Source organism: Ranitomeya imitator, chromosome 4 (assembly GCF_032444005.1).
Source record: "Ranitomeya imitator isolate aRanImi1 chromosome 4, aRanImi1.pri, whole genome shotgun sequence".
Taxonomy (NCBI): domain Eukaryota; kingdom Metazoa; phylum Chordata; class Amphibia; order Anura; family Dendrobatidae; genus Ranitomeya; species Ranitomeya imitator.
Window position 1 is genome coordinate 12,401,735 of NC_091285.1, and position 26,260 is coordinate 12,427,994.

Below are 26,260 nucleotides of genomic sequence, written 5' to 3' on the forward strand. Positions count from 1 at the left end.
TATGAAGAGGTAAGCTATAGGCTGGACCACGGTGAGTCATTGGACGTGGTATATCTCGATTTTTCCAAAGCGTTTGATACCGTGCCGCACAAGAGGTTGGTACACAAAATGAGAATGCTTGGTCTGGGGGAAAATGTGTGTAAATGGGTTAGTAACTGGCTTAGTGATAGAAAGCAGAGGGTGGTTATAAATGGTATAGTCTCTAACTGGGTCGCTGTGACCAGTGGGGTACCGCAGGGGTCAGTATTGGGACCTGTTCTCTTCAACATATTCATTAATGATCTGGTAGAAGGTTTACACAGTAAAATATCGATATTTGCAGATGATACAAAACTATGTAAAGCAGTTAATACAAGAGAAGATAGTATTCTGCTACAGATGGATCTGGATAAGTTGGAAACTTGGGCTGAAAGGTGGCAGATGAGGTTTAACAATGATAAATGTAAGGTTATACACATGGGAAGAGGGAATCAATATCACCATTACACACTGAACGGGAAACCACTGGGTAAATCTGACAGGGAGAAGGACTTGGGGATCCTAGTTAATGATAAACTTACCTGGAGCAGCCAGTGCCAGGCAGCAGCTGCCAAGGCAAACAGGATCATGGGGTGCATTAAAAGAGGTCTGGATACACATGATGAGAGCATTATACTGCCTCTGTACAAATCCCTAGTTAGACCGCACATGGAGTACTGTGTCCAGTTTTGGGCACCGGTGCTCAGGAAGGATATAATGGAACTAGAGAGAGTACAAAGGAGGGCAACAAAATTAATAAAGGGGATGGGAGAACTACAATACCCAGATAGATTAGCGAAATTAGGATTATTTAGTCTAGAAAAAAGACGACTGAGGGGCGATCTAATAACCATGTATAAGTATATAAGGGGACAATACAAATATCTCGCTGAGGATCTGTTTATACCAAGGAAGGTGACGGGCACAAGGGGGCATTCTTTGCGTCTGGAGGAGAGAAGGTTTTTCCACCAACATAGAAGAGGATTCTTTACTGTTAGGGCAGTGAGAATCTGGAATTGCTTGCCTGAGGAGGTGGTGATGGCGAACTCAGTAGAGGGGTTCAAGAGAGGCCTGGATGTCTTCCTGGAGCAGAACAATATTGTATCATACAATTATTAGGTTCTGTAGAAGGACGTAGATCTGGGTATTTATTATGATGGAATATAGGCTGAACTGGATGGACAAATGTCTTTTTTCGGCCTTACTAACTATGTTACTATGTATGTTACTATGATGGAACTTGTAGTAATAGAACACAGGAAGTCAGGAGAGAGAGGAAGTTGTCGATTAACCCATCCGAGCTGCAGCCAGCCACAAGTACATGCTGCTAGCGCGTGATAAAAGGTAATATTGCTAAAATAACATAGTGGATGTATTGAGAGCCACATAAAAACATGGTTTATGAAAAAAACACAGTTACGGTACTGTACAACCTTTTTAATTTAAATGCGTCCAAAAAGGAAAGTTTATTTCATGGGTAGAGATGGGAGGACTCGTGGATGTTCGGGTCTGACAGGTTTGGTCAAACATTTATTTAATGTTTGGTTCAGGTACCAGAGCACTACTCGAACCTGGACCATCTACGTGACAGCACGCACAACATGGGCTACAATCTGCAGTAAGATCGTTACCGCCGGTCAGAGTGCTGCGGGCGCATGTTGTCAAATATCATCGATTCGTGAGACCGCAGCTGTGACTGGCAGTAAACTGCTTACTACTTCACCCATCAGCCTATACCTGCTGTCGCTGATAACAGAGAGCAGGCACTGCTGATGGGGGTAGTCATCAGCTGAAGTCTTTGCTCAAACTAGAGAAAACAAAGTTAGAATAAATATTAAAATCAAATAAAAAACACAGTTATACTTACCTTGATGCCTAATCCCTGAAGTCCTTGTCCCCTGTAAAACGTAAAAAAACAAAATAAAAAACATATTTACCTTAATACCTAATCACAGATGCCTATGTCACCTGTAAAAGTGAAAAAATAATAAACTACTATTTCCTAACTTTATTGAAGCATTTAAAAAAACAATATTAAAAAAGAGAGAGAGACCCTCTCTGCCTGACGCGTTTCTGGCGCACCACGGCGCCCTTAGTCATTAGTTCCTATGACTAAGGGCGCCGTGGTGCGCCAGAAATGCGTCAGGCAGAGAGGGTCTCTCTCTCTTTTTTAATATTGTTTTTTAAAATGCTTCAATAAATTTTGGATATTTTACTTACACTGGATGGACGTGCTGGATATTCCCTTTTCCTTTCTTCTACTTCAGCTGAAATCACCAGCAGGTACAGCACCCACCAGCTACATTCCTTTGCAACGACTTACAGATGCATGTCTCGGCGTGTCAAGCTCCTAATCTTCCCTCTCCCCCCCTCCTCTTTTTCTTGAATGTACTATTTCCCTCACCTATCCACAATAATTCACATCAGCAGTGACTGCTCTAACCAACAGCCAGGCTACACACTGACACCGGAAGTGCCGTGAGAAAGTTCACAGGAGTTCATCAGAACGTTCTCACACAGCTGCTGGGCCGTCAGTGAGTTCATCGGGGGTTCATCAACTCATAAACCCCTATGAACTCACTGACGGCACTGCTGCTGCTTGAGAAAGTCCTCACTTAGGAGCTATTACACTCTTGTCAGTGTGTAGATGGCTGCTGGTTAGAAGAGAATAAGATTTTTACCGCAATTCACAACTGTGGGCTCACGGTGACATCTCACATCTTGACCCTGCAGCATCGACATTCAGAGCCGCTGGTGTTTCTCGCCCTGTCACACAGATGACAGCATGAGAAACAGACGATTTTTGGGGTGACGAACAGTAACTTGGACTTCCTGAAGAAGTCCGTGTTCCGGGTTGTGAAGGAATCGTGAAGGGTCCACACCTCGCCACCCCGCCTGACGTCAATATTACGTCAGCAGGATCACGTGGTAAGGTCTCCCCACTTGTACCATCGTGACGTTCCACACTCCCTAGGGACACATAAGGTCAGCTTAGCACAGTTTTACACAGACACTCCCCTGTCACTGGGCCCAGGAAGGTACAGGGAGTGAGAGAAGGTGGCCCACGCAGTCACGGACGTAGCTGCATACTCGCCCACAACCCTGACAGGCTGAGAGGCCCCTTTCACTAGCCCCAGTGGCACATGTTAAGGAGCTGAAACTCCTAAACCCTTCATCCAATTTTAATGTGGATACCCTCAAATGAAAGCTGAAAGTCTGAACTTCAACTGGATCTGAATTGTTTTGTCTAGAATTCATAGTGGTAATGTCTATAACCAAAATTAGAAAAATGTCTCTGTCCATATATATATGGACCTAACTGTATGCCTGGTCCGTTAACAGGATAATTTTTTGCCAGAATCCCGCCCCAGTAGCATTTGAGATTAGGCTGAGAAATGGACATGTGGATTTGTGGATCAAGATAAAAGAGCAAATTTATTCACCTTAAGGGCACACTAGACAATGCACTATATATACACAATGGTTATACACATATAATGGTCAGATGTGCAAATACAATAGCTGTAGGACAAAGTATAAACAGAACATATAGTCAGTTAACAGTTAGATGAAAGGCCTGGCTCCTCATGACCTCCCAGAGAAAAAGAATTTAACCCTCTGGGTGCTTCTGGGTGGCCTGTGGGCAGGTTTTTTCTTAGTTTCTCTGGATTAGAGCAGGAAGATAAGACTGTGCCTACAGTCCTGCCCTGTAGCACGGGCATCTCATTCACCGAAATCTTCTAACACTGATTACTGAAGAACCACAAGATGGATATCTTCACCAAAGGTATCATTTTAATCAGTATAACGTGCCAATCTGACAGTGTCTATAGGCTTCTTAGCAAAATCCTGATGACAGGTTCACTTTAAGGTATTTTCTGAGATCTTTGCTGTCAGTAAGCCTACTGATAAACCAGACGGGCAAGTTCAGCTGCTCCCTTTCTGGTAAAAGTGGATCACACCCATTGTCAGCTAGAAAATTCTACTTTCATTTCTTCCTCCTGTTGTCAGCGATGGCGTCTGCTGGTCTAAGAAATGATCTGGAATGTTCCATCTGTCTGAGCCTTTATACAGATCCTATAACCCTGAGATGTGGACACAACTTCTGCCTGGACTGTATTGGTCAGTTCCTGAACACGCAAGAGGAATCAGGAGTTTATTCCTGTCCTGAATGTAGAGAAGAGTTTCTGGACCGTCCGGCACTGAAGAGGAACATAACTCTGTGTAAAGTAGTGGAGAATTTCCTGTCTCCTCTGCCAAGTCAAAAGAAGATCACCGGGATCTGCTGCACTTACTGCATTCACTCTCCTGCACCTGCTGTTAAATCCTGTCTAAACTGCGAGGCTTCTCTATGTGATCAACACCTGAGAGTTCACAGCAAGGAAGCAGAACACGTCCTCACTGATCCCAGCACTTCTCTTGGGAACAAGAAATGTTCTGTCCATAAAAAAATCCTGGAATATTACTGCATTGAGGATGATGCTTGTATCTGTGTGTCCTGCTCTCTGTTTGGAGAACACCGGGGACATAAATTGCATCCTGTGTATAAAGCCTCTGAGAAGAAGAAGGAGAAACTAAGAAATGTTCTGCAGTATCTAATCACAAAAAGAGAAGAGACTGAGGAAAAAGTCCAGAATCTGGAGGAGCACTGGAGAAAAGCTGAAGAAAAAGCATCTGGAGAAGCCGAGAGAGTCACTGCCCTGTTTATAGACATCAGGAGACGGGTGGACGACCTGGAGAAGAAGGTCCTGAGTGAGATCTCCAGGCGGGAAGAGCAGGTGTCACTGTCATTCTCTGATTTGATTCAGAAGCTGGAAATAAAGAAGGACGAACTGTCCAGGAAGATGAGGTACATTGAGGAGCTGTGTAACATGACGGATCCACTGACTGTCTTGCGGGAACCTGACAAGGGTGACTTTTGTGATCCGGAAGAGGAGGGAGGTGATGAGGACACAGGGGGGCATGATGGAGGTGATGAGGACACAGGAGGACATGATGGAGGTGATGAGGACACAGGAGGACATGATGGAGGTGATCGGGGTGCGGAGTGGACCTCACACATATCTCGCACATTATCTGCTATGATAAGAGATATACATGGGACCTTCTCTGTGCAGGATCCTGCAGACATATTACTGGATCTAAACACGGCTGATAATAGTCTCCTTATATCAGACGACCTAAAAACTGCGACCTGGACCCTGATAACACAAAATTTTCCAGAGACAGAAGAGAGATTCCAGTCTTATTCACAGGTGATGAGCAATAATGAATTTTCCTGCGGTCGACATTACTGGGATGTGGAGATCAGTGGATCACGGTGTTGGAGTGTGGGGATGTGTTACCCCAGTATAGACAGGTGTGGGCCTAAATCATACATTGGAGATAATAACAAGTCCTGGTGTTTATATGGAGGGCTGGCATATAATAATCAATGTTCAGTCAAATATTATGGTAAGACATTCCAGTTACCTCACCAGATCTCCAGTGATAAATTCAGGATATATCTGGATTATGAGGCCGGGCAGTTGTCCTTTTATGAGCTGTGTGACCCCATCAGACACTTACACACCTTCACTGCCGCCTTCTCCGAGCCCCTACATGCTGCATTTTATGTATTTGGAGGATGTTTAGATATATCAGGAGGCTTCACAGCTGTGAGGAACAATCAAGCTCGAAAAAAATCTGCCCAAAGATTCAGAAATTAAGCAATCTGATTGGACCACCCTTCAGCCAGTTGGGTGCTGTTGTGAGAGAGGCAATAGCTCAGCCCTTCCTGTTTTCTCCAGGTTATCATGTTAGAGTTATGGACGCCTTTGACATGTAAGAAATGTGTACATATTTTAGTGATTTCCATCATTTTCATTAGGTTTCAGGCTGAAATATTCATTCAGATTGGATGAAAAACAAAAAACAAACAAAGACTACACAAAATGTAAGAATGTATGTCTTAAATTTTTTTTTTTTTTTTTTTAGAAAATCCTGAGAAATAGCACAAAATTCAAATCAATATTATTCACATTTAAGTGAGGTCAGACCTCAGGGCCTGGACCGTCATAATGGTGAACACACAGAGCCGTCAGGGGAAACACAAAAATAGCAGGATCATAAAGGTTCATCGCTTTATACCGAAATAAACTAATCCCTAAATAAATGATGAAATAGATAATACAGTTTCCAAAGCTTTGTAAATACAAGTGAAGAAATGACATTACTGCCCACAGTGGATGTGGAGACCCCATGCGTATAGCTGTCATGAGCGCTTCATCAGGAGCGCCTGATGCTGACAAATTCTGAGTCATAATTTTATTTTTTATCAATTACTAATATTTTCATTTGTGTGATTTTTTTAAATACGTTCCACTATTTCATTACTTTTTTAAATCCAGATAATGTGAAGATCAACAATTTACAATGTTATTAATTTTTTTTTACAGATTTTCTCACTTAAATAATGTGATAAAATAATTGTTTAGGCCTTTATAGATGTATCAGTACAAACTATGTATAGGTTTTTATGCCTTATTGTTTTAGCAGACTAAAAACACTTTTTTTACTGTATTCCGAGACCCCATGTCAGGTCATCTAGTGTGCGCTTTCCTCCCAGTATGTTGCTTGTGTAATCTGTTCCTACCTATGATTTGGATGTTCCACTCCACACTCTGATCTGTGTATCCCCCTCTCTGCTGCTATCAGTAAAGCCCCCATGTACAATATATAGCTAAATTGTTTTTCGGATGACATTTATCTCTCCTGAGACCTCCTTACACTGGGATGGACCAATTGCTCCTATGTTCCCTATGAAAGAGCCGCTGCCAGACTACTCTGGCGGTGGCTTATCTCCCAGAAAATAGCTATAAAATAAAAATCAGCGCCATAAATAAATACTAGTCGTTTTAAGAAATAAAACTTAGAATAAAAACAGTGAATAGATGCCATGCAGTAAGTAAATAAATTGTAGTAATACATGTAAAAAAAACCCAGGGTACTCAGTGGACACTATTTTGATTAAAAAATTCATAAAACTCAACCCACCGCGACAAGGTGACCCAATCAGGATGGTGACCTATGTGTCTGAAGTCCTCAAAATAGTTGGCTGCCGAGCAGGACCCAGACCTAACTGTGGGAAGCTAAATACACAAGATGAGCAGCCCAACACTAATGTGTAATGTGGGGGAGGTCGTGGTAAGAATATTATAAAAAGTCAACCCACCGCGACAAGGTGACCCAATCAGGATGGTGACCTATGTACTAGAAGTCCTCAAAATAGATGGATGCCGAGCAGGAATCAGATCTGACTGTGGGAAACTAAATACACAAGATGAGCAGCCCAACACTAATGTGTAATGTGGGGGAGGATGTGGTAAGAATATTTTAAAGTTCATATAAAAACAGTACAGAGCAAAAAAATGATGAAGCGCTTATTGGCTGGTTGTTTAACTGCATCTATAAGCAAAAATGATAAATATCTGAAAAATAATTGATTACTAAAATTAATGACCGACTGTAAAATATGGGTTTAAAATGATAATAAGTCGGATAGAAGAAAAATAATGTAAAAAACCCAGAAATTAAACGGGAGAACAAATATATGAAATAAACTGTAATCAGCGGTCATGGTCTTATAGTATTTTTAATTTTGTAAGATCCAAAGTACAAAATCCCGAGAGTCCAGAAGGTTTTTATGATTGTTTAGATTAGACTTTATCTGGGTTCTCGGTACCTGGAAGTGATGGTATTAAAAAGATCTTTCGAGAAGACGGCGCTGTTGTTCCCGTGCAGCTCACATGATCATCTCCAAGACCTCGTTTAGCCAATATTCTGTAATAATAATAATAATAATAATAATCTTTATTTATATAGCGCCAACATATTCCGCAGCGCTTTACAGTTTAACAGCTTCAAACACAACAGTCATAAGTAACAACGTTAACAATACAATAATTAAAGCGAAATAAGACGACCCTGCTCGTGAGAGCTTACAATCTACAATGAGGAGGGGGAGATGCAAAGTACAGGAGTGTATTTACAATGATGTATTTACAATCATGGTCCAGCCATCTTCAGGGGGTGGGGGGTAGATGGAGATAGTGAATGGGCTACACACACACAAACATAACATAACTTTGATTAGTGAACGTGATAGGCCGCTCTGAACAAATGTGTTTTGAGCGAGCGCCTAAAACTATGCAAATTATGGATGGTCCTAATATCTTGGGGTAGAGCATTCCAGAGCATTGGCGCAGCACGGGAGAAGTCTTGGAGTCGGGAGTGGGAGGTACGGATTAGTGCAGAGGTTAATCGAAAGTCATTTGCAGAGCGCAGTGGTCTGTTAGGCTGATAGACAGAAATGAGGGAGGAGATGTAAGGGGGTGCTGCATTGTGGAGAGCTTTGTGGGTGAGAACAAGTACTTTGAATTGTATCCTGTAATGACTGGGTAGCCAGTGTAACGACTGGCGAAGAGCAGACGCGTCCGAGTAACGATTAGCCAGATGGACGACCCTGGCTGCTGCATTAAGGATGGACTGGGAAGGGGAAAGTCGAGTGAGGGGGAGGCCAATTAATAGAGCGTAGCAGTAGTCCAGGCGGGAGTGGATCAGGGCGACAGTGAGGGGTTTTGTTGTCTCCATGGTGAGAAAAGGGCGGATTCTAGAGATGTTCTTTAGGTGTAAGCGGCACGAGCGGGCAAGAGATTGTATATGGGAGGTGAAGGAGAGATCGGAGTCAAACATAACACCCAGACAGCGCGCCTGCTGCCGGGGTGTTATTATGGTGCCACCCACGGAGAGGGAAATGTCAGATTTAGGGAGGTTAGTAGATGGCGGGAGCAGAAGAAGTTCAGTTTTGGAGAGGTTGAGTTTCAGATAGAGAGCGGACATGATGTTGGAGACTGCGGACAGACAGTCAGTGGCGTTCTGTAGTACAGCGGGGGTAAGGTCAAGGGATGACGTATATAGTTGTGTGTCGTCGGCATAAAGATGGTACTGAATTCTGTATACATTCTGCGGGAAAAAAATTACCATCACTGGGGTGAGATTGTTACCGAAGGCAAAAGAACAGTGTGGTCATACAACATATGTAAAAAAACAAGTTTTATGCATGTTTGATTTGTGTCAATGTGATTTTGGGGCAGTTCCCATACATTCTGTAGACCGCCCCAGCACTTAATAAAATAAATAACTGAACTTGATCAAAATTTTAATTTTTTTTCTTATATTTAATTTTTCATTTTGTTTAATTTGTAATGGGGTAATAGCTTTACTATATAGGTTGTATTTTTGCCCATTTTGGGGTTATTATATTCTACCAGGTGCTAAAATGTGCATTACATTAGATGTCCCACAAAGTATGTTACCAGCTTCATTTCATTATTCGGTAAAATCTTCCATGAGATGTTTAATATGTTCTTATAAAACTAATTTTTTAAGCTTTAGATTTTCACATTTTCTTGCTGGTAACTTAATTTGTTCTGAGTCAGCGTCGGACTTTTATAGACAGGTGAGATCAATTATTTGGGATTATTACTTTTCTCCAGGGTCGAGACGAGATATTTTGGTGCCGTATGAAGACAGATCAAGCAAGTAGCCCCTCATCTTACATCCCCCAACACACACAGATCGGTCAGAGAGATGTAACAAGGTAACATTAGCAGTGTCGTCTACTATTACCCCTACTGCCCGAATTTGCCCTCCGACACCCTAACATAAGTTTCCACCTTTTACACCCAAAAATACTGGGCATAGAAAAATTAGTGGCGTGAATTAACATTTAGATCTGGGAATATTCTGACTTTGTTACTAGACTGGGAGAGTGGGCTCCTGTGACACCGTTTCTATGTCAGTATTGGCCAGTACTCACAAAAGAGATTTCATCAGATAGCTTAACTCGACTGCGGAGGCACGTATGAAGATAACAGAAGTTTTATTCTCAAAGTGAATTCTTGTATTATGCACAATTGCAGTGGATAAAACGACGATTCTAAAGTGAGAAATGCATAGAGATGAACTAGAAACATGGCTGACATACACTATCTGAGGAAGAAGGGAGGAGTTACTGACATCAGAGCTGGGCTACAGGGAGAGAGACAGGACAACCTTTTAAAAGGCAAACCTGATTACAAGGCAGTATGAAAACAACAGCATAATGATAACAATACTGTATAATTCCCAAGCCATCGGACATGGCATCGAACTATGAACTGTTTGTTACATCTTTTTACCAAACTTTTTAATTAAACCAGTGATAAATAGCGATATTCATCCCTGACATCCCATCTTTTACTTATCAAACTCATGGGCATAAATGGAAATCAATATCACTGTAATTTAAAGAATACAAATTCCTCACAATATGGCAGAAGTTGTAGCTAACACAGAGTAAGAGAGAAATGTGATTCTCATCACATACATTTTTTTAATCACATGTTCTCTTGATAAAGATAGCAGGAAATGTTGGGGTAGAAGTTGGGGGTGTTGGTTTTATTATGTTTTTCTGAACATATCTGGATCATGGGAATCGCTGCGCTCAGTGTTAGCGATCGCTCACAAATAACGTATAACACGGCTCTCCAATATTTTATCGGATAGCACTCGGCCCAATGTTATGCTTTGACACAGTCGAGATCTGCGTTTTTTTTTTTTCAAATCGGATGACACTCACCCATACAAGTCTATAGATGAGTGTGAAATATTGGACTGCACTCAGATGACATCCGAGTGCAGTCTAGCATCCGTGGACTCAAACAATAGAGAAGATGGAGAAATTACGTTTTCCATCTTCTCACCTGTGCTGTGATTCTCACATCGAAGATAATCAGATCACAATAAGGTGACACTCGGCTCAAACTCGGAGCAAAGTTTGATTAATGTTTCATTACCACAATCGATCTGATTCTCTCACGTGAGAGAATTAACAATCATGTGGCCTTATACGAATACCGTCCCGCTACATGTTTGACGTTTAATAACCTGTTTAATCAGGACGATCCGGCTTTGAATGTCACTCATGATCTGTAATCCGTTGTTCAGTCGGCGTTGGCTGCCATTGTTCTTGGCAGAGTAAGATATATTTACACAGTTTACACAGAACGATGTGCTGCTGAGAACCGTGATCTTTTGTGCAGCACTTTGTGCATTCATGGGGTGATACTTTGCCTGTTTCCACTGCAAGATTATTGTGAAACATTTGTCCACAATAATCACCCTGGATTTAACCCTTCATGTGTAAGGCTAGGGTCACATTTGCGTTATGTGACCGCGTTTAACGGAGTACGTTACACCGCGGCATAACGCGGTGTAACGTAGTCCATTAACGCCGCCATAGCCTGTAATGGCGAAGGCATCGCTAGCGCACACCCACATTGGGCGTGCGCTAGCGATGTGCCGTCATTTGAGTGACGGACCAGCGTTTCGCGGTCCGTTCCTAGCTAGCGCAGATCTGGGATCTGCGCTATCGGGATTGGCTAACGCGATCCCTTTTGGGGCATTGCGTTAGCGCAGTCCGTAGCGCTATGCGCTAGACGGACTGCCCTAACGCAATGTGACCCTAGCCTAAGGCTGGTTTCACAACGAAGAAAGGAGCTATGAAAATGTGACTGTTTCCTCTGATTACAGACTAAAATGGTGTCAGATGGATCCACTAACAACAATGGTGTACATTTGGACTCAGATAAAGTGTCTAATACTTTCATGCTGCTTTTATGGAAACCAAAAAGACCAGATTATAGTAAATGGCGTCCGTCTGACACTATTTGCATCTGTTGGGGGAAGATTCCATCTTGCAACTGAGGATCAAACTTAAGTCTCAATCTAGTAAAAGCCGTAATTTGTAAGGTATCCAGGGTTCTGCTGTCGTCACTAGCTCTCATGTATCAGCACAGCTTCATTCCTGGACTGATTTCTCCTTCAGCACTCTAATCTTAGCATCATTAACAATGTAAATGAATGATAATTCAGCCTGCCCTTCAGAAGCCCAGAAGTGTCTCCAAAATGTCCTTGTTTGATCTTCATATTACTGAGTCTCCCTATTATGATCCAGTTCCCGTATTATCAGCAAGTATGGCATTGAAGGGGGTTCATACCAAGAAATAGTGAGAGCAGAGCTTGGTTTGGAGGCAGCCAGGAGGATTTTCATGCTAAACTATTGTATTTCTGTAGTTCATTGGATGTTCTCAACAACAGACGAGACCGACATCTTGGCCAAACAGGGAAACGTATGGAATTGGTGGTCGGACTGGATCACATGAACAAGATGCCAATAATGTATGGATATAACTGAGCTGGGATGAAATAGATTACACAGTGTTATATGTCTATGTATAAATTGCTGGTGGGATTCTTTAAGGGTGCAGCAATATTTTGGGTACATTGTGTTGTGGCTGTGCTTGGGTTCTCATTAAAGTAAATGTAATCTAAGCCGGAGGACCAGGAACCGATCACTACTCACTATATGAGCTCTGCTGTCCCAGCTCTGAATACTGTGAACTTCCAGAGTCCTTAGCTCCAGGTATCACCTGTACGGTAGAGGAGCTTGGTGTCACACACCGACCAATCCAATTTTCTTGACCTCATGGACATCCCCTTCAATTTATCCTGCAGTTCTGCTGCCCAAAGTTTCTGCTTTACAAATTCGCTCCATTAGAAACATTCTGTGGTGTTAGCACTATAGGAACATAGGGGAAGCAATAGGATAATCTATCGTCACTGTAGGAAGCAGAATCTTTATAACACAAATCGTCTGAAGACATGGTCATTTGTAGGTTACTTTTGAGATTGAATGTGACACCCATAGGCCCTCCAGGTGACCTAACACGACATATGGACAGTGGTAGACTTTATTAGATAAACTCTTAAATATTATACCTCAGTCAATGAATTAGTGATCGATAAGCTCCTATTATTCCCTCTGGTGATGACATTAAACCCAAGTAGGGCTCTTTAAGACTTCCGTGATCTCGGATCACAATGCATGCGCTGGCCGCGCATCTCCCAACCCCAAGACTGACAGCCTCATAGATATATATGAACTTGTCACGCTCGGGGTTGGGAGACGAGTGGCCACTCCGTATATTGTGATCCGAGATCGGACCGATGATCAGGGACGTCTGAAAAAGCCCTAACAGACGAAGGAAAACATAGCAACAAACGGCGGAGATTTATTGCTTTGGCAGAAACAGGAAATAGAAGAAGTCACAATTCAGCACGGGCTGCAGTAATGACTCAAGAAAAAACACAAAATTAAAAATCTTTATAGCACAAAAACCTGAGTGATAGTGACAAAACCGACCTTAAGTACTGTAGGTATTTTATGAAATCGTCACTAAACCTGCAGATACAGCCAGAAGGACAAGTTCAGGCCCTCGCTTTCTAGTAATTGTGGGTCATACCCACTGGGTGTTTACGGGAGAATTTTACTTTCATTTCTTCCTTCTGCTTTCAGCGATGGCGTCTGCTGGTCTCAGAAAGGAGCTGGAATGTTCCATCTGTCTGAGCCTGTATACAGATCCTGTAACCCTGAGATGTGGACACAACTTCTGCCGGGACTGTATTGACCAGGTCCTGAATACACGGGACGAGTCTGGAGATTATTCCTGTCCTGAATGTAGAGAAAAGTTTCGGAGGCGACCAGCACTGATAAGGAACATAACTCTGAGTAATGTTGTGGAGAACTTCCTGTCTACTCAGCCACATCAGGAGGAGATCACCGGGATCTGCTGCACTTACTGCATTCACTCTCCGGTACCTGCTGTGAAATCCTGTCTACAATGTGAGGCTTCTCTGTGTGAGAAACACCTAAAACTTCACAGTAAAGGACCAGAACACGTCCTCACTGATCCCAGCACATCTCTGGAGACCAGGAAATGTTCTGTCCATAAGAAGATCCTGGAATATTACTGCACTGAGGACGATGCTTGTATCTGTGTGTCCTGCAGTTTGGTTGGAGAACATCGGGGACACCGGGTGGAGATGATGAATGAGGCCTCCGAGAAGAAGAAGGAGAAACTGAGAAATGTTCTACAGAAACTGATCACAAAGAGAATGAAGACTGAGGAAAGAGTCCAGAGTAGGGTTGAGCGACCTTGACCTTTTTAGAGTCGAGCCGTGTTTCGCGAAACCCGACTATCTCTCTAAAGTCGGGTCGAGTGAAATCGGCCGATTATGGCGTAAAGTCGGGGATCGACCGAAACACGAAACCCAATGGGATTTTTTTTTTTTTTTTTTCTCTCTCTCTCTCTCTCTCTCCCCCCCCCCTCCATCCCTGAACAGAAATGCTGGTGTTACACATTTCAAATCGCTGCTGCGCACAAGCGACAAGCTGACGATAGGCGTCCACGCCCCTAAGACCTATGTCATCACTCTGCCCACGCTCCTTCATTGGCTGAAAAAATGGCGCCAAGCGCATCATACGAAACGCGACTTTGGCGCCAAAGTCGCGCACCGCATGGCCGACCCCACACAGGGGTCGGGTCGGGTTTCATGAAACCCGACTTTGCCAAAAGTCGGCGACTTTTGAAAATGAACGACCCGTTTCGCTCAACCCTAGTCCAGAGACTGGAGGAACGCAGGAGAAAAGTTAAAGAAAAATCATCTGGAGAAACCAAAAGAGTCACTGCCCTGTTTATAGACATCAGAAAACGGGTGGACGACCTGGAGAAGAGGATCTTGAGTCAGATCTCCAGGCGGGAAAAGCAGATGTCCCTGTCTGATGTGATCCAGAAGCTGGAAATAAAGAAGGACGAGCTGTCCAGGAAGATGAGGCACATTGAGGAGCTGTGTAACATGACGGATCCACTGACTGTCCTACAGGAACCAGACACCGGTGACTTGTGTGATCCTGAGGGGAATGGAGGTGATGAGGACACAGGAGGACATGATGGAGGTGATGAGGACACAGGGGGACATGATGGAGGTGATGAAGATACATGGGGACATGATGGAGGTGATGAGGACACAGGGGGACATGATGGAGGTGATGACAGATGGGGACATGATGGAGGTGATCGGGGTGCGGAGCTGATCTCACACATATCACACACATTATCTGATATGATAAGAGATATAAATGTGATCTTTCATGTGGAGGATCCTGCAGACATATTACTGGATGTAAACACGGCCGCTAATAATCTCCTTATATCAGACGACCTGAAAACTGCGACCTGGACAAGAATAACACAGAATCGTCCAGAAACAGCAGAGAGATTCCAGGGTTATCAGGTGATGAGCGGGAGGAGATTTACCTCAGGACGACATTACTGGGATGTGGAGATCAGTAGATCAGAGTGGTGGAGTGTGGGGATGTGTTATCCCAGTATAGACAGGAGGGGGCAGAAGTTATACATTGGAGATAATAACAAGTCCTGGTGTTTACATAAAGGGAGGGTGAATAATAATCAGTATTCAGTGATGCATGGCAGTAAAGTGATCCCGTTACCTCACCAGATCTCCAGTGATAGAGTCAGGATATGTCTGGATTATGAGGCCGGGCAGTTGTCCTTTTATGAGCTGTGCGACCCCATCAGACACTTACACACCTTCACTGCCACCTTCTCCGAGCCTCTACATGCTGTGTTATGTGTATCAAATGGTTCTATAAAGATATCATGGAGGAGCTGTGAGGAAACGTTGCCCTAGAAGAAATCTACCCAGTGACAGATTACATCACGGTGATTAGAATATGATTGGTGAAGCAATCAGCCAATAGAATGCACCGGTGGGAGGGGTATAGCTAGTGTCTGTAGATAAATATTATGGGGTCATCGCCTTTTAGTAAGGCTATGTGAACATGCTGCGGAAAAAAACGCGCGGAAACGCTGAGGGTTAAATTCCGCAGCATGTCAATTCTTTGTGCGGATTCCGCAGCGGTTTACACCTGCTCCATAATAGAAAACCGCAGGTGCAATCCACACAAAATCCGCATAAAATCCACGGTAAATCCGTAGTAAATGTGCACATACCCTAAATGTTCAGCCCCGGATGCAGTTGGGTATAGATTGCGGCTCTGCTCACCGTCCTCGGTATCGGTGCTGAGTCTGTAGTGCTGCTTCCGATGTCCGGTATAGGATGCGGCACTGACGTCATGTTGACAGCACAACAACCAATCAGTGAGCTCAGCATCTCTGCGGGAGGCATGCTATCCACACGGGCAGAGCCCTTGAGCTCACTGATTGGCTGCTGCACTTTCGAAGTCGCGTCAAGGCTTTAGCCAATACAGGACATCAGAATCAGCATCGGAAGCTCAGCGCTGGAACCGCGGACGGTCAGGACGGCCCAGTTTACTGTTTTATGACAAATTTCCGCCAAAGTTAAACTTTTTATCAAGAAGTACAACTTCTTTATATGGGTTCTATAATCTATCTTCTGGAGCGCACCTCTCCTCGGCCTCGTAATTTCCTTCTTGCCAGGGACTGTGAACTTCTTAAGATTCACAGTACGGCCCAGCGTTCTAACATGTAGAGTCAGCTTTGCTTTTAGGAAGAGGCACTGACGTTTACCAGATGCAGCGACCCCTCAGCTTCAGAGCAGCACTTACAAGCTCTAAAGCTGAGAGATTGCAAGAAAACGCTACTTTCCTGGGAAACTGCACTGTAAGAGGTAAATAACAAACTGACTTGGCTTTTACGAGCTCTTTGCAATTTTTTCAATTTAATAAGATGAATCAAATTTATTAAGAGTTCACACCTTTGTCATGGAAGAAAATATTTGTACACGTGTTAGTGGTTTCCTTGAGCTGCACTGCAGTCTTCATTCTTTCATCCATTCCCAGACCTCCTGATAAGACAACCTGATCCTAGTTTCAGACATTTCTCCAGTGGTCGTGTCCCTCCCAGTAATACAGGCTGGATGTGAGGTCAGTGTGTCCTAGACGCTGCTGTCTTCTCCAGGTCTCATGTATCAGCACAGCTTCATTCCTGGAATGATTTTCCTTCTGTAAAAAATCTACGACCGATACAAATTATTTCTCCGGCCCATGATAGATTTCTGTGAGAACTTCTTATGCCAAGACGGGTTTGATTTTCCTTTACTGCAAGTTGCCAGTGTGTTCTCTCCTCTTTCTGCTCGCTAACGCTTTACCAGATTTATATACTCCTTCCCTCTGTGCCTTCCTCACTCTTTACACTTTTATACCATAGATCCTGTGTGATCTGCACTTCCTGAAAATCTATTTTTTTTCCATCCCCCACCATCTATACACTGTGATCGGCCACGTACAATCTCCTCTCCGCACCTGCTGCTATCTCTAACACTGAGAGGAGGTCGGAGAAGAGCAGAGAACAAAGTGCTGTCATCCAAGTCTTAGGCTGCGTGAAAGCATCAGGCTTTACTGCAGAAAACATTTCTAACGAAGACTAATTAGACAATTTATATTGCGTTTAGGAACAAATGATCAACTACATAATAATAGTGTAAAAGTGTCCATAACGTAACTTTTTACTTTTGTCTTATGGTGGCTTCATTTTTGTTTGCTCGATTTTGTGGTAAATATAATGTAGTACTTAATGTTAATCATTTTGGTGGCGGAGGATGGTAAAAAATTAAATTCTGTTGTTCTCACTTATATGTCGACCAGAAAAAATGGAGAGGATTTTTAGTAAGAGGTAAATTATAAAGTTGATTATTTATATAAGCATTTTGCAATTTTAACTATTCATGAACTTGAGACAACCACTTTAGCTAAATGAAATCTGTCAGGAAGATAAACCCATGAACCATTTATATGTGCACATAGCCCTGTGAAAGCTGAACTCATATTTACCTTTATATCGTCAATCCGTTTCAAAAATCCTAAGAATTTCAATTTTTTATGTAAGTGAGGTGTTAAGTGCTATGGGCGGCAGAATGCACTTAACAAAACTCCGCCTCCTCGAGTTATTAACATTCTTGACTCCTCCTTCCCTCTGTTTATTGACAGAGAATCACAAGCCTGAAAGGTTTATATGTGTGACCGATCTTCATCGATAATCATCTCTGTGATTCCAGTACGAGGCTGGAAAAGATCACCATGTTGTGAACAGTTATATTGTTATTATGTGATAATATAAGTTTTTATTATCGTCTCATTTAGACCCTAATTAGTGTTTTTGAACCCGAATGTAACTGTTGTTAAAAAAATCTCTCCAGAAGCCGTCACTGCTCTTCTTATACACATCAGCCTGCATGATCATCTATGCAAAAAACCTCGTTGGGTGACATTGTTGCTGTAGGCAGAACAGAGTCGTGATACAACATGTTTATACAAATGTTATATGAATGTTTAACCTGTATTTAATCTACAATGTGATGCTGGAGCCGTTCTCCTTACATAATGCAGACTGCAATAGATATAGGTGTAGTATATAGTTATAGAGAAAAATTAAAATCCATAAAGATATCTTCAGAGAGGGAACATATCATCCTCACATTAAACATATGAGATTCATTATAACTGGAGAAGTGAGAAAGACCTGACACTTCCATTGTAGTATGGACCTCCTACTGTGAATAGGTAATTACAGTACGGATCTGAAGAGCCTTTCCTGCAACATCAGGTTTAGTATTTTTCTTTCATTGTTCCTTTTTATGTTATGTAATGCTATATGCAGTATTGTTTTGTTCCCATTTTGTAACATCTTTGTTTTTTATAAACATTGCCTACCTTTCCAAATTAAATATATAAAATATAATAGCTCTGTTCCTCTTGCTTTGTAAACCGCACCCCTGAAGCCGTACGCCACCTGTAATGGGTGTCCAATCGGCCTCTATAAATGATTCATGGTGACAGCTAGTAGTTCATTTTGCTATTGTGGAGTTGGCAGTGTCCATACCAAGGTATGTATATACAGTATATTCCATGCGGAGACAGAGGTGTACATACCATACGCTCAATAACCAGCCATGTACTGGAAGCAGCCGTGGCTTAAACCATCACTAGTTAGTAAATTGTGTAATAATCCTGGTGATTGGAGACAGTAGAGTTGCGTCTCCCTGACAAACTAAGGGTAGAGGTGGGATCTGTGTGATCTATCTGCTGCACATCCCTGACATGTATAGATAAATAAGTCACCTATAGGGATCAAAGCATACCATATATGTACTAATAAAGTGCTTGTGCAAATTAATTCCTGCCATGGAGAAATAAAAAAAATACATTTGCACTGGGAGCAAAACAAATACAATCCAGAGCTAAGGTATATGGTTTGTGCCTACAATTTAAGAAAGTGCAATTGCAAATTAATTTCCTGCCATGTGAGTAATGTGTGTGTGTGTGATGTATGTACCAGTCTGTGTGATGGATGGGTGGATGGACCACGTGCTCTTCTGGGGGCGGTACATCGATGACATTTTCTTGATCTGTTAGGATTCCATAGAGAAATTACAAAAATGTATCTCCTTTCTTAAGTCGAATGATGAAAATAATCACCCTACGTATCATTTTGATTCCCAATCAATTGATTTTTGGATATAACAATCAGGAGACACTCCACCCATATATTACAGTCCAATGTCTACAGAAAACCTACCTCAGTAAATGTATTATGGCTCTTCTCATCTCATCCATTGTCTTTAATACAATCCATACATATTGGCCAATTCTTACTCCTTTGGTGACTGTGTTTGATGGACGTGGACTTTGAGATTCATGAAAAGAATCTTAAAGCAAGATTCCATGAACGTGATTAAAACCTTAGGTCTAAAATAAGGACTTACCGTAGAGCTAAGAATCCATCCAGACAGCAATTATTATACTCTATCCATGTATCTTCTCCCTCAAACCAAATACATTTCATCACCAATTATCATTCACATACACCTATGATGATACTTTGTCTGGAAAAATCTTGACCTATCATTTTGGCAGATTCTACTCTGTCCCAATACTTGACAGAAACACCAAGTATCATTGTTCTAAAAATGGGGTAAGCGTGTAAGCAGATGACCAAGTGCTACACACAGACAAGGATAAGGCGGAACCAATTAAACTGTTTAAAAGCGCAGTAATGACATCATGAAATATACAATATAAGATATACAAGGAATCCTCAGGTTCACTCTAAATATTATAACAGTCTCTTGTTATATAATCTTATATCTTTCTAACAAAGGTAATAATCCCAGTCCTTTGAGAGTCATTGTTCTGTTTCTTCCTCTAACATAGAGCCTAGTGGGGGCCTCTGTTTTTTCTCGCTAGGCCGCACGTCCTCCTGACAAAGTCTAACAAGGCTTGCTGGGCCTTCTTCATTTCAACTGGCCCCCGTCCTGTCTGTTGCACTATCTCAGGCCAACCCTTCTACCATATGTCAGTGATGGAAGCAACTCAAACCTCACGTTCACCACCACAGGCATCCACCCCCGAGCAGAGTGTCCTCATGGTTCTTTGGTGCTTATCTAATGACTGATGTAATACCAGTTGGGACAAAGGTTGGGCCTCAGCTTTTAACTGGTGTGATCTGGGCTCTGGATCTTTATTGGTGCAGGTCTGGTGTTCGGGCCTTGATCGGCGGAGTCTTGATTCTCGAACATGTCTAGCGCCAACTGAGTTTTGCTTCCAGGCACGCCACAACCCTCTGATTCAAATTTCCTGGCACCCTGGCCTCCGCGTCATCCTCGACACACATCCTGATCATACCTTTTCTTGGTGCTCCATTTAAATTCGTAGCTCCTTAAACTTTCCCTCTTCTGGTTGGTTCCTCAGGAACCCGTTTAGACAGTAGATGGCAGTCCTCATTCCCAAATACCACATAGTGCTGGGGATCCTCATCCTTTATGTCACATCCGCTTACAGACGCTTATTGTAGCTTCAAACTTCATCAGTTCAGGTATCATTTCTATTCTCATTTGACTGTATCTGGGCATACTACTGTATATGATGCCTTGTCCCTAATCAACATTTGTACCACTTTAAGCACAATACATACAAAGCAGGGAACCCATTTGCACATGCACTTTATTAAAACATATATATTGTGCCTCGATCCCTATAGTTGACTTATTTATCTATACACTACACCTATATCTATTGCACTATAGGGTCAGCAGTCATATTATATTTGTATACATCTTATACATATAAATGTATTTGCCACCAATATACTATTGGAATTTACATACGATCTGCTGCTCGTTTTAGCATTCTTGTTGTATACCCACTGTACTTGTTTATTAAAATACATATTTTATTATCACTACCGACCTTAATCACATTTTTTTCTTGCTTTTTTGATTTGCTTTTCATATTACCGAGGGTCTTTTTATGTTTGGTCCAGGGCTTATGTGCAAACATATACTAGATATATTCACTGATTTATCAACTATATCACTGTCATACACCATTCACATACTGTGCACATTTGTCAATTCCTCTCTCTGTCTTTGATTTTACTTAAAGGGAAGGTGCCGTGATGTTTTATTTTGTATTAATATTTATTGATTATATAATGAATTATTTGTAATTCCAAATAAAATGTACAACTTTACTAGTTTTTTTAATTACTTCATACTTTAACCACTGGGGGCTGCCATTTTTATTTGGGGGTGTGTAGTGGCTAAGCAGGACACTTACACACCTCACTTACGGCAGCCCCTGGGCATAAGAGCCTGCGATACGATATGATGGCAATTGCATCTCTTGTATTGACGCCACTCCTCCTGCCTCTAGTTGTGATCTCGGCACACCCCTCGACTGTCCAGGTCACAGCTGTGGAAGGAGATCGTGGCCATTTTGTTGTAGCCAGCAGCATTTGCTGTTGGGTTCATTTTCCCCTGTCATCCCACACACTGCTCAGTACATGTGATGACATGAGCTGCCAGGGAGAGGATTTTACAGGGATCTAAGGTGATGATCTGCGGTGGGGAGTGGTGATCTCAGCTTGTCAGTATTACAGTACAGGCTGTGATCACCGCTGACCCATTCAGGGCGCAGCAGGGAGATCATCACACTACTATGCTCTGAAAACACTGAACAGGACGCAGCTGCATGGGAGCGCAGGGAAGGTAAGCACAAGTGTTTTTTTTTCTATATATTGAATATATGAGGCCATGTATACAAGGATTAGAGCCACATTCCAGGATGAAAAGCCAAATACCAGGTTGGAGGGTCATATACCAGCAGGATGGGTGCTATATGGGTGCTCCAGGTGCGCAGAACGTCTGTGGAGAAAATCTAATCTACCCGAAGATTTCATCCATTATAAGTTCATGCTAAAGACATACAATTCTGCCCTTCACCTCTCCAAACAAACCTACTTCAACACCCTCATCACCTCCCTGTCCAATAACCCTAAACGTCTCTTTGACACGTTCCAGTCCCTACTCAACCCAAGAGCGCAGGCCCCAACCACAGATCTCCGTGCTGACGATCTGGCCAATTACTTCAAAGAAAAAATTGACCATATTCGACAGGAAATCATCTCCCAATCTCTTCATACCATGCACTGTCCTCCCTCCCCCACTGCATCTAGTTCACTCTCTGACTTTGAAGCAGTTACAGAAGAAGAAGTAAGCAGGCTCCTTGCATCTTCTCGCCCGACCACTTGCACCAGTGACCCCATTCCATCACATCTCCTCCAGTCCCTTTCCCCGGCTGTCACCTCTCACCTAACAAAAATATTCAACCTTTCCCTCACTTCCGGTATTTTTCCCTCCTCATTTAAGCATGCCATCATACATCCATTACTTAAAAAACCATCCCTCGATCAAAACTGTGCCGCTAATTATAGACCTGTCTCTAATCTTCCCTTCATCTCTAAACTCCTCGAACGCCTGGTCCACTCCCGTCTTACCCGCTATCTCTCAGATAACTCTCTTCTCGACCCTCTTCAATCTGGCTTCCGCTCTTTACACTCTACTGAAACTGCCCTCACTAAAGTCTCTAATGATCTACTAACAGCTAAATCTAATGGTCACTACTCCATGCTAATTCTCTTGGATCTCTCTGCAGCATTTGATACTGTGGATCATCAGTTCCTCCTCACTATGCTCCGCTCCATCGGCCTCAAGGACACCGTTCTCTCCTGGTTCTCCTCCTATCTCTCTGACCGATCCTTCACTGTATGTTTTGCTGGTTCCTCCTCCTCTCACCTTCCCCTTACTGTTGGGGTTCCTCAAGGATCAGTCCTAGGCCCCCTCCTTTTCTCTTTGTACACTGCCCCTATTGGACAAACAATCAGTAGATTTGGCTTCCAGTACCATCTCTATGCTGACGACACCCAATTATACACTTCTTCTCCTGATCTCACGCCTGCCTTATTAGAAAACACCAGTGATTGTCTTACCGCTGTCTCTAGCATCATGTCCTCCCTCTATCTGAAACTAAACCTGTCAAAAACTGAACTCCTCGTGTTTTCTCCCTCTACTAACCTACCTTTGCCTGACATTGCCATCTCCGTTTGCGGTTCCACCATTACTCCAAAGCAACATGCCCGCTGCCTTGGGGTCATCCTTGATTCTGACCTTTCATTCACCCCCCACATCCGATCACTGGCTCGCTCTTCTTATCTGCATCTCAAAAACATTTCTAGAATTCGCCCATTTCTTACTTTCGACTCTGCAAAAACTCTTACTGTTTCACTTATTCATTCTCGTCTGGACTATTGTAACTCTCTACTAATCGGCCTCCCTCTTACCAAACTCTCCCCGCTCCAATCTGTCCTGAATGCTGCTGCTAGGATTATATTCCTCACCAACCGTTACACCGATGCCTCTACCTTGTGCCAGTCATTACACTGGTTACCCATCCACTCAAGAATCCAGTACAAAACTACTACCCTCATCCACAAAGCACTCCATGGCTCAGCACCACCCTACATCTCCTCTCTGGTCTCAGTCTACCACCCTACCCGTGCCCTCCGCTCCGCTGATGACCTCAGGTTAGCATCCTCTATAATCAGAACCTCCCACTCCCGTCTCCAAGACTTTACACGTGCTGCGCCGATTCTTTGGAATGCACTACCTAGGTTAATACGATTAATCCCCAATCCCCACAGTTTTAAGCGTGCCCTAAAAACTCATTTGTTCAGACTGGCCTACCGCCTCAATGCATTAACCTAACGATCCCTGTGTGGCCTAATAAAAAAAAAAAAAAAAAAACTGGTTCATGCAGCTCTACATGAACACCCGAGCCTTACACTATGGCTGGTCCGAATAACTAAAGCAATTGTTACCATCCACCTCTCGTGTCTCCCCTTTTCCTCATAGTTTGTAAGCTTGCGAGCAGGGCCCTCATTCCTCTTGGTATCTGTTTTGAACTGTATTTCTGTTATGCTGTAATGTCTATTGTATGTACAAGTCCCCTCTATAAGTTGTAAAGCGCTGCGGAATATGTTGGCGCTATATAAATAAAAATTATTATTATTATTATTATATACCAGGATGGAAGGACATATACCAGGATGGAGGGCCATATACCAGGATGGGCGCCATAAAGGAGGATGGAGGGCTATAAACCACCAGGATAGGGGCCAAATACCAAGATAAGGGGCTTTATACCAGAATGGGGACCATATACCAAGATGGGGTCATATATCAGGACAGAGAGCTATATATCAGGATGAGGGCCATATACCAAAATGGGGGCCATATACCAGGATGGGGTCATATACCAGGGTGGAGGGTTATATACCAGGATGGGTGCCATATGCCAGGATGGAGGGCCATATACCAGGAAGATGGAGGGCCATATTCCAGCAGGATGGGGCCATATACCAAGATAAAGGGCTATATACCAGGATGGGGGCCATATACCAGGATGGAGTCATGTACCAGGATGGAGGGCCATATACCAGGATGAGGGCCATATGCCAGAATAAGGGCCATATACCAGGATGAAGGACCATATACCAGGATAGAGGCCATACACCAGGATGGGGTACAGATACCAGGAAGGTGAGGCCATATATACCAGGAGGATGGTGCCAAATACAAGGATGCACTATATGGGGCCATTATACTGTGGAGCACTATTTGGGGCCATTATACTATTGAGCAATATGGGGGCCATTATACTGTGGTGAACTATATGGGGAGCTGTGAGGGACGATGGAGATGTCCCTCCACTCCTGACATGTGCCCCCGCCCTTGGGATTCCATGGGATCACTGTTTTCCCTTAATTAAACTCCAGGAACAAACACTTTAAAGCTATGTGACTAGAAATTAGCACAAGGGTGTGAGCTCTAATGCAGCTGCAGCCAACAAGCTCCCTTTGTCTAACTCAAGCACCACAGGTCACAGCAACCCTCTGAGGTATTAAATCTGGAGAATGACCTATAATAACAGAATGCAATATCTCTGAGCCTAGCCGAGCACATTCTCGGAATCGGCAATCCTTCCCCCACACGCCCTTGCCTGGCAGCCTCCTATAAACCTCTGTTATGTTGTTATGAAGCATAGCTACCAGGGATTACATATGGTAGGCATATTTGGTCTCCCTGCGCAGATACAATCCAGCAGAATCCAGTGGCACCGCTGCCGTTCCATTCAGAGCTTCGGGTGGAAAGTTATGGGCCTCCATGGTTCTGGACAGAGAACCATACTCTCAGATATGGGAGGAGAGAGGCTGCACAAGCCCAGGGGTAGTCACAGAGTGTGGGAAGGAGCAGCCTAGGAGATAAGAGGCAGCTCCTCATTTTGAGCTTAGTTTTCTACTGGCAGGAGGACCCGTTACCTGACACAGCCAGGAAAGCCCGTAACTAAGATTCGGACCAGTGATCCATTAGTGCCTCCCTGTGGTCACATGCTACATCACACGGTAATTGTACCCTATCTGTACAGCATTCTCTGCGACTCTGATGAGTGGTTTACTTACTGTCATCACATCTATTCAGAGTCGCCGGGTCTCGAGATTTGGAGTTTCTGGTGCTACAGCCTGTGGTACTTAGTTCTCTGATTGAGGTTCCATAGCCTTTGGACGATTCTGGTATCGACGTGGGAACTCCAGGGACTACATTGGGCCTGCATGGGAATTTTTGTTTTCTAATAAATTGGTGAACAAGGGACAGTGTCTTGTCTTTATTTCTTTTGTTTAATTTATTTTGGACTACAGTGGATTCCTTGGACTATGGTGGATCTGCAGATTATTTTTTTAATAAATTGGTGAACCAGGAAACATGTCGGGGAGTCTATATTTAAATAAAATTAATTTTTTACCTGTGTTTTTCTTTCATTAGTGGGTTAGTAATGGGGGTGTCTGATAGACCCTTCTCCAATATTAACCCCAGGGCTTGATGTGTTATAGACCGCTCTCCATTACTAACACCAGGGCTTGATGTC

At 43.1% G+C, this 26,260-nt stretch overlaps 2 protein-coding genes across 4 annotated transcripts; both read left to right on the forward strand.

Moving 5' to 3' along the window:
- The first annotated feature begins 3,679 nt into the window (after positions 1–3,679).
- On the forward strand, positions 3,680–19,929 carry LOC138675077 (E3 ubiquitin/ISG15 ligase TRIM25-like). 3 transcript variants are annotated; one of them, XM_069763052.1, is made up of 2 exons: positions 3,680–4,989; positions 5,020–5,888. In XM_069763052.1, the coding sequence occupies exons 1-2, from the start codon at positions 4,032–4,034 to the stop codon at positions 5,724–5,726; spliced, it is 1,665 nt and encodes a 554-aa protein (XP_069619153.1). In that variant the 5' UTR covers positions 3,680–4,031; the 3' UTR covers positions 5,727–5,888. The 3 variants fall into 3 exon arrangements, with proteins under 3 accessions (XP_069619153.1, XP_069619154.1, XP_069619152.1); XM_069763053.1 differs by adding an exon at positions 15,014–19,929 and having other exon boundaries at positions 3,681–5,049; XM_069763051.1 differs by having other exon boundaries at positions 3,681–5,888.
- LOC138675081 (E3 ubiquitin/ISG15 ligase TRIM25-like) lies at positions 13,306–14,236 on the forward strand. The gene has a single exon (XM_069763060.1). The coding sequence runs from the start codon at positions 13,459–13,461 to the stop codon at positions 14,098–14,100; it is 642 nt and encodes a 213-aa protein (XP_069619161.1). The 5' UTR covers positions 13,306–13,458; the 3' UTR covers positions 14,101–14,236.
- Positions 19,930–26,260: the final 6,331 nt, after the last annotated feature.